The sequence below is a fragment of the Asparagus officinalis genome, chromosome 4 (assembly GCF_001876935.1).
Source record: "Asparagus officinalis chromosome 4, Aspof.V1, whole genome shotgun sequence".
NCBI lineage: Eukaryota > Viridiplantae > Streptophyta > Magnoliopsida > Asparagales > Asparagaceae > Asparagus > Asparagus officinalis.
Genome location: NC_033797.1, coordinates 16,408,463 through 16,417,826, shown reverse-complemented (window position 1 = coordinate 16,417,826; position 9,364 = coordinate 16,408,463). Strand labels below are relative to the sequence as shown.

The 9,364-nt window shown below is 38.9% G+C and overlaps 2 protein-coding genes across 4 annotated transcripts in view; both read right to left on the bottom strand.

Moving 5' to 3' along the window:
* LOC109836749 (protein CIA1) overlaps window positions 1,357–9,364 on the bottom strand; it is a 23,058-nt gene continuing 15,050 nt past the window's right edge. Inside the window, exons 10-12 of one of the 2 annotated variants that reach the window (XM_020404745.1) lie at window positions 2,730–2,813; window positions 2,498–2,592; window positions 1,357–2,209 (exon numbers count right to left, since the gene is read on the bottom strand). In XM_020404745.1, coding sequence (XP_020260334.1) covers window positions 2,518–2,592; window positions 2,730–2,813 — 159 coding nt within the window. In that variant the 3' untranslated portion in view covers window positions 1,357–2,209; window positions 2,498–2,517. Of the gene's footprint in view, window positions 2,593–2,729; window positions 2,814–9,364 lie in introns of both variants that reach the window. The other variant, XM_020404744.1, reaches the window with a different exon arrangement.
* Window positions 7,375–9,219, bottom strand: LOC109836748. 2 transcript variants are annotated; one of them, XM_020404742.1, is made up of 2 exons: window positions 7,781–9,219; window positions 7,375–7,544 (listed from the first exon to the last, which is right to left on the bottom strand). In XM_020404742.1, the coding sequence occupies exons 1-2, from the start codon at window positions 8,901–8,903 to the stop codon at window positions 7,507–7,509; spliced, it is 1,161 nt and encodes a 386-aa protein (XP_020260331.1). In that variant the 5' UTR covers window positions 8,904–9,219; the 3' UTR covers window positions 7,375–7,506. The 2 variants fall into 2 exon arrangements, with proteins under 2 accessions (XP_020260331.1, XP_020260332.1); XM_020404743.1 differs by having other exon boundaries at window positions 7,853–9,219.

Here is a 9,364-nt window from a genome sequence, read left to right as displayed (position 1 = left end):
TGATGTTGTTTGGTTGGCGAAAAAAATAAGGAAATGAATTATAAGAAACATATTTCTTGTAATAGGTTATTTTCTTTTGTTTGGTTCATTCTTAAAAATAAGAAAATAGATGAGATAAGATGAGTTGTCATTATATTATTGGATGATGTGACCCACACTTAAGGAAATTATTTTCCTAGTTTTTTGGGAGGAAATGGGTGAAAATGAGATGAGATGAGTTGTCACCATCTTATTGGATGATGTGAGTGATTTAAAATAATGAGATGAGATGAGTTGAGTAATGTTGTGGATAAAAATAATATTTTATTAGATGTGGTTGATGAGTTGTTGGATGAAAATAATATTTTATTAGATGTGGTGGATGAGTTGTTGGATGAAAATAATATTTTATTAGATATATTTTGTTAGATATGACGAATGAGTTGTTAGATAAAAATAATATTTTATTAGATGTTGTGAGTGAGTTTTAGGGATGAAAATGGATGAAATTGTACTTTTTGAGTTTTCTTGGTTTTCATTTCTATTTCTTGGTTTTTTTTGGAAATAACCAAACAGGCTTCAGCTTATTGGTTACTCAAATTTATGATTCAGGGATGTACTTCTTTTGTAATAAAATACGTTAAGAAATGACTTTTCTTGCACAAGGCTTCAGCTTATTGGTTACTCAAATTTATGATTCAGGTAAACCAATAAATATTTGGTTGCGATCCATATATACATAGAAAATAACGAAATAGAATTGCCAGTCTTTCTTCTCTTAATACTATGATTTTTATCCAAGGATATGCTTCATGGATAATTTTAAGTAAAAACATTAATCATATTTCTTTCACTCCAATTTTAAAATTTGTCAAATAAAAAGTAGCAAGAAAATTTTACTCTAAAAGTTTAAAAGCATCCCTAGTAACTCTTGTTTTATTACCATGTAGCATAAAATCTACAGAAGAGGCCACCATACACTTGCATAGTTGCACGAGGGGAAAAATGGTTTCCGCCTCTAATGTATTGTTTAGTAAATAAACGAGGGTCACAATATCCGACAAGACAACTTTTCTGTAAAAATTTAGAACTTTATTATTTCTGTTTTGTTTGCAATAATTATTAAATGAAAAGTAGATGTTAGGTTTTACTTTTCACTTTTTTCAAAAATGGAGCTCACTTGTGACAGGAGAGAAGTTTTGAGAGATTTTTCCTAGCAAACTTTTCATTAAAACAAACAAGAAATTTTGACACAAGAAGATAATAACGAGTATTGTGTGAGAACCACCTTTTCTATGGAAAACAAGCACCAGTGAACTGGGTCTACACTTGATGAGAAAATACAAAATGATCTCCGGTCCATGACATTAAATTCGCACAAAGAACATGTTAATCCTTAAATCATTAAAATTTGGAATTTGTGCATGAATCTACTAGTTGATATCCATTTGATACGTATTAAATATCATGAACCATCCCCACTAGATAGATACATGGAGAACTTTTGATCAGTACAAATCATAAGAGAACTTAGAGACTCAACATAGTTGATCCAAAAGATATCTTTTCTGTACCATCACGTATGCAACCATGCAATATAATCCAATACACTAGAAAAATCCCCTAGCTGCGTTTTATGGTCATTGCTTAACGCAATCCATAAAGTCCAGCTGCAAGAAAATAAATACATGCTCGCATGTGACATATCTCAAAAGTTAGGCCCTGGACCAAATCAAATCCTACAGCACCATTGCCCCTCACAATCCAAAGATACAATCTCTCCTTAAAGCCACTGCAGCCACAAAACATTGAATCTCAATATATGGAAATAACACCCCACCGTGTCCTCTCTTTTCCCCACCTATCCTTCAATTTATACTCTCTTCCCTCTTTCACAACTCTTCAACCAAAACAAAACAACAGAAGTAATAGCCGAAACAAAGAAGCGAAATCAACACGCCAAATCAAAGCAACAAAGAATTAAAGTCTCCAGTGGGGAGCCTTCAGCCTGAGCTGAGCACTTTGAAGTCCAAGAAGCGAGAGGCTATCGAAGAAGAAGACACCGTGCCAGAGAGGATAAAGAAGCATAGGAGACAAATGGCAGGTAGAACTCGTGTACCTGATACCTGGGGAAATGAAAGCATGCTCAAGGCATGGACAGGCTTGGTTTCAAATATCGATAGCTCCTTAGAACCTGAAGCAATTTTGTTGGCCCGGAGAGCGCTGGTGGCTGCTTGCGGGCGTCCAGAACAGAGATCAAGTGATAGATATTAATAAGAGATCAGAAGAGATGCAGCCTGATCATATTCACACAGATATTAAGCTCATATTTTCTGTTTTGTATTGTTTCCCCGCTTTTTTCCCTCATAAACTGACTGGCTGTATAAGAAAATCCCTGTATTTAGCTACCAGGGATTTCCCTAATAGGCTCTAATGTACAATGTTTCTGAACTAGAACATAGTTTAAGGTGAATGAGATTGTTTTATGGAGATTAGCTTCTATATTTGAAAATCTTACAAGAAAATTGCAGCAGGATATTATTGGGACACTTCAATTAGTTCCCATATCTTTATTGTGCCATCATCACTTGCAGAGGCTAGCAATCTTGGTTCCTGAAAGCCAAAAGCATATGTTTAGAGCTCAAGATAAAAGTTCCTTGTTTCTAATGATCAAAACCTGAAAAGGGAAGATGCAGCGAGATCTGTGGTGAGATGGTGAAGACTTGTATGTGTAAGCAGGAGAAGGTCACCTTTGGGCTCCACTGTACAGAGTTCACATCCATGTCATGGGCCTTTTCCTTCTTCAGCAACATTCTGTAAGATAGCCCATCAACCTGCAGCTCGATACGATAAGCCAAGAGCTTTTATTTCATGCAAACCATTAATTTGTAAAGGGAGTGGAAAGACCCCCTTTTCTATCACGTTACTGAGGGTAGACCCCCAGTAGTTCTATGTTGCATACAGATACCCTGAGTGAATTTATTTTGACTTTTTTACCCATGGAGAGAGAGAAATTTGCTTTTGAGAAATAGACCTCCCGAGGGTAAAATAGTGAAAAAGATTCACTCCGGGGTCTATCTACAACAATAGAACTGCAGAGGGTCTATTCACAATTGGGTGATAGTTAAGCGGTTGTATCTGAAATGAACCCTTTTGAAAATAGTCTGTATCGTTTCAAATGCTAACTGATGAACATTGTGGAAAACATCACCCAAGAAGGTGCAGGTTGAAGAACCATGATTTAAGATTTTTCCACGGAAGAGGAATCCCAAATGGCATGCATTCTCACATCAGAAAATCCTAGTAAGTACCAACCTTTTGCGTACGATATGAAGGCCACAGCACGATAAAAGTTTGAGCAGTGGAATAATTACAAAATTGAATAGTTCTAATATTCCAGCAAATGAAAATCAAGTGGAATTAAAGATTCTATGTCTGTATTGGATAGAAAAGGAGCTGTCGGAACAAACTTTGCCGCTACATTGGTATTTTCCATTCTCCATCAGCAATAGTGAACAATGTTACATGGAATTGGAATTTGTAGACAAACACTAAGGCAAAGGCGGTAGTGTTTGCAGTAAAAAAAGTAGGTTCCAACTCAGTGTATAAAATATTTCTGTTCCCTAAACTGCCGTCAAATTATTGTTGCAACTATAAATACTACATCACGAAAGTAAAACAATTATATTAGTATTTAATTAACAATAAGCACCAAATGTTGCGTGATGCAACCAAATCATGGACATGGAGCTCATTTCTTTTAGCTAAGTTGCATGGAAACGGGCACGAGTACTGGTACGGGTGCAGGTACGGGACACGACAAAACTGTAAAATGTAGGGTACGGGGACACGACTACATATATATATATATATTGAATTAATACTGTACATAAGAAAATTTTTCCCCTTCATGTGTCATTAGAATTAAAATTCCGATCACATTTTTGAGTTTCTTTTATCATATTGATTATCGTGAATTGTAAACTACTCATTTTTTTACTAGACATCTAAACGACCCATTAACTATATAGTTTTAAACTTGGGTATGGACTGAAACGAATCCGACCCGTATCACATTAGTTTCAAAAGACGGATGTGAAGTGTAAGCTCTACGTCCAAGAAGTCTTTGACAAGTGTTTTAAATTAACACATATATCGTATAATTGAGTACATGTTGTAATAAATGCATGCATATATTCAAGAAGTGTCCATGAAGTTTGGGTACGGGAAAGTGTCGGGTACATGTCCGGTACGAGTACGGTTTCATTTTAGAAGTACCCGGGTAACATAGCTTTTCAGAAAAACCTAAACTGTAACTGTTGCATTTCCACTGCAGCACTTCAAACGAGCCCCCTGAAAATGCGTTCCAAGAAAGCAAGAAGAAAAAGAAGGGAGGAGAGAACAAGCGGATTGCTTTCATGTTACACAAGCATTGTGCCCGTGTTCGCACGGTGTGGGTCTTGTTTCTTCGTTCTTGTGTGGATAGTTTTTATTTCAAAATTTAAAATTCAAATGTAGGGAGGGAAATGTTGCAGTTTGTTGAGATGTAAGACTAATACTAAACCACAAATCTTATCTCTTTTTACATATAAAAGGGGTGTAGAGAATAGAGAAAACCCTAATAGTTTATTGAGAATAACAAGAGAGATATATATAGCCATACAAATAGGGTTAAGGTTAACGGGTAACAGTCCATTAACCCAATACCTAATATTTAACTTAACACTCCCCCTCAAGCTGGAGCATAGATGTCTACCATGCCCAGCTTGTCACATATAGTAGAGAACACCTTTGAAGAAGTAGCCTTGGTAAGAATATCGGCAAGTTGTTGTGAGGACGGAGTGAATATGAGAGATACTATCTTCTTCTCCCAAGCATCTCTGACAAAATTACAGTCAACTTCAATATGTTTTGTCCTCTCATGAAACACAGGATTCTGTGCAATATAAATAGCAGACTGGTTGTCACAATGCATTGGCATGGGTCCAGGCTGAACAAAACCAAGCTCTATCATAAACTTTCTTAGCCACACCATCTCACAAGCAGTGTGAGTCATTGCTCTATATTCGGCCTCTGCACTAGATCGTGATACTACATCTTGTTTCTTGCTTCTCCAAGTCACAAGATTACTTCCAACAAAAGTACAAAATCCTGAGGTTGACTTCCGGTCTCCCATGTCTCCTGCGTAGCCAGCATCAAAGAAAACCGAAATGTGAGTATGCCCATGCTTTTTATATAACAATCCTTTGCCAGGGCAACTCTTGACATATGCCAAAATCTTCAGAGCTGCTGTCCAATGAACCTCTCTAGGTTTGTGCATAAACCTGCTCAATACACCTACTGCAAAAGTAATATCAGGTCTGATAACTGTCAAATATATTAGTTTCCCAATTAGTCTCCTATATCGTCCAGCATCATCTAGGAGAGAGGTATCATCACGCCACAAATCAACATTTGCCTCCATTGGAGTGCTTGCAGGTTTGCATTCCAAGAGACCTGCTTCTTCTAGTAAATCTAGCACATACTTTCTTTGGGACAACAACAGGCCATGTTTTTGATATGCAACTTCAATCCCAAGAAAATACTTTGGCTTTCCCATGTCCTTAGTGATAAAATGACGGTTTAGATACTCCTTAGTCTCAGTTAAGGCAATAGAGTCACTCCCAGTCAGCAGAATATCATCAACATATACGGCTAAAATAACCAAACCAGTTGTTGTGCGTCGAAGAAAGACAGAGTGATCAGACTGACAACGTTGGAAACCAACATTAGAAATAACCTTGCTGAACTTATCAAACCAAGCTCGAGGACTCTGCTTTAACCCATAGATGGCCTTTCTCAGCCTGCAGATAATATTCTCCCCCTGAGCAACATACCCAGGAGGTTGCTCCATATAAACCTCCTCGTCCAAATCACCATAAAGGAAAGCATTCTTCACATCTAGTTGGTGCATCGCCCAATCCATATTAACGGCCAGAGAGAAAATAATTCTGATGGAGTTGAGACGAGCAACGGGAGAAAAGGTTTCAAAATAGTCGACGCCATATGTCTGGGTATAGCCTTTCGCAACCAGGCGAGCTTTATAACGGTCGACAGACCCATTGGGACGATATTTTAGGGTATACACCCATCTGCAACCAACCACAGTCGCTCTAGTATGAAGAGAAACCAAGTCCCAAGTCCCTCTAGAAAGTAGTGCATTCATTTCCTCATCCATGACCTGCTTCCAAGCTGGTACTAACATAGCTTCCTCATATGACCTAGGTATAGATACAGTGGACAAGGACAAGGTAAACTGATGAAAAGATGGGTTGAGACGGTTATAAGAGACAAAAAAAAATATAGGATATTTCGGGCAAGACCGTTTACCTTTTCGAAGAGCAATAGGGATATCCAAGTTAGAAGGAATAGAGGTCTCAACATGAGATGGACCGACAGCTGGAGATGAATGTTCAGCAGTAGCAGATTCAGGGGCATGTACTTTTGGACGGCGAGAGTATGTCAGTAGAGGCTTCGGTGCAGGAGCAACAGGAGCAAGTAATGGAATAGTAGTAGGAGCAGAAGAAGGTAGTGGTACCCGTGGACAGCCAATAGTAGTGGAACCAGACGAAAAATATGGGACATACTCAAAAAAGGTAACATCAGCAGACACAAAATATTTCCTGATAGACGGATGATAACACCTATATCCTTTTTGAGTACGAGAGTATCCAACAAAAACACATTTGATGAATCTAAATGACAACTTATCCAAACCAGCAGTTAAATCCTGAACAAAACACGTAGAACCAAAGACACGGGGAATCATAGAGAATTGTTTTTTATCAGGATAAAGACAATTGAATGGTATTAAACCATCAAGGACAGAGGAAGGCATGCGATTAATCAAATAATTTGTAGTGAGAACAGCATCAGACCACAAATACTTTGGAATATTTTAAATGAGGCAACATCTAGAATATGCCTATGCTTCCTCTCAGCAACTCCATTTTATTGTGAAGTGTGAGAGCAAGAACTCTGATGAATAATGTCATTAAGAGCATAAAATTTTAAAACATCACTTTTCATATATTCCAAAGCATTATCAGTACGAAGAATACGAACAGAAGTAGAAAACTGAGTTTTTATTTCATTATAAAAGAGTTCAATAACGTGCGAGACCTCTGACCTCTCTTTTAACAGATAAAGCCACGTCATGCGAGAGAAATCATCAACAAAGATAATAAAATATCGAAAACCTTGCACAGAGGGAACACGATAAGGACCCCAGACATCGGAATGAACCAACTCAAAAGCAAAACTACTACGTTTATCGACTCGACTCTGAAAAGTAGCACGATGGTGCTTACCCAGTTCACACGACTCACAACCTAAAGATGAAATAGATGGCTGAACAGAACTACCGATCTAAGTTTTTGTAGTGAATGATGACCCAGATGCCAGTGCCACAATAAAGTGGAGTCAGACTGTGATGCAACAAGGCCAGCTTCTGGCACACTGTCGTCCAAATAGTACATACCTCCTTTTTCATGCCCCGAACCAATCTTCATCCCAGTTGCTAGGTCCTGAAAAACACAATAAGATGGAAAGAAGGTGACTTTACAATTATTTTGTTTTGTAAATTTGCTAATGGATAATAGGCTAACAGGGAATTTGGGAACATATAACACATCAGTTAGTTTTAAAGAGGAAGTAGCATGAACTACTCCATCACCACGAACTGGAGAAAGAGTACCATCAGCAATGCGGATAGAAGGAAACTTATCAGAAAGATGTAAAGATACAAAGTGATCCTTTATACCTGTCATATGAGATGAGGCTCCAGAATCTAGTACCCAGGGTTTGTGAGAAGAAGCTATGTAAGCATCCATACCTGAAGAGGATGCATGAGTAGTAGAATGAATATTCTGAGAGAGTTCTAGCTGGCGCAACCTCTCATAATCTGCCTGAGAAATCTGAACAGTAGGAGCAGTAACAGCTGGTCCATCAGAAGTAGTAGCAGAAATAGATGAGTTAGTCGACTCTGTATCAGCTACCTGGGCCCACTGAGGACGACCAAACTTCTCCCAGCATTTCTCAGAAATATGATTGATTCTCCCATAATGACCACACTGTCGTGAGCCCTTATCAGATTCACCTTGCCTCCCACCAAAGGAACCACGTCCTCCCCCTGAATCACGACCACGACCACGACCGCGGCCTTTGCCTCGATTAGAGAACATGACAGACTGATCCATCGTAGGTGGAGATGGTGTAGTAGTATCAGAAGTAACACCAGTAGAGACCTGCATGACTCTGAAGAATATAGCAGTCAGTGAGGGAATTGTATCTCCACCCAATATCTGTCCTCTTACCTGGGACTGTAAATTAGAGTTCAATCCAGAAAGAAATTTGGATACTGCCAGATCACGTCGATACCCTAATAGCGTCGCTGCATCAGCTACTGCAGGCTGATGCATCTCTAGTTCGTCTATCAGTCCCTTTAATTCACCAAAGAATTCCGGAACTGACTTATCTCCCTGTTTGAACGCAAACAATCGTTCATAAATTTTAAATACGCGAGAAACATTCTTCTCGTTCCCGTACATAATCTTTAGGTTGTCCCACATCTCCTTCGCAGTGGTTAAAAACATAACGCTGCTACTGATCTGTGCTTCCATACTGTTGAGAAGCCAAGTCATAACACAATAATCAGATGAAAGCCATGAATTGTAGGTGGGATCTGAGGTTGGTGGTGGAGATGCAAGAAGATGTGGTAGTTTGCTCTGAGCGCCAATGAAGATACGGAAAGCTTGTGCCCAGAGCAGATAGTTTGCACCATTCAATTTAATAGTAGCCCCCAAGACTACCTTAGGCGCAAAGGTCTCACCAGCAACAATAGGAGTAGTAGAGGAGGAGATGTCCGACATCGAAGTAGTAGTCATTTTTATTTTTGAGCAACAATAGGAGACAAATAGTAGTCAAATAGGCAGATTAGTAGTAGAGATCCGTTTTCGAAACATGAACTAATAGCAGATCAGGAGCAGGATTAGAGGCAGAGTCGTAGATAGTCATGCCCTCACGTTGCGTAGGCGAGATCACCTGAGGGAGAGAGCCCTGGTTTTTGTTTGCACAAAGGCTTAATTTCTATATTCTTGTTTCTCGAAGGAAACAAGAATAAAAGTGAAATATCTCAACAACGTGAGATAGTCACTCTTCCTCTCATCAGTTCTACGACTGAAATGTCGAGGCTTCCTCTCATCAGTTCTATGACTGAAATGTTAAGGGATACAATCGTCCTCTCATCAGTTCGAAGACTGAGATGTCGAGGGAATAGGCAACACGATGTAGGGGGCACTGTAGCACGGTCCTGTAGCGTCGGTACTGTAGCAGCAGGCGGCGGTAC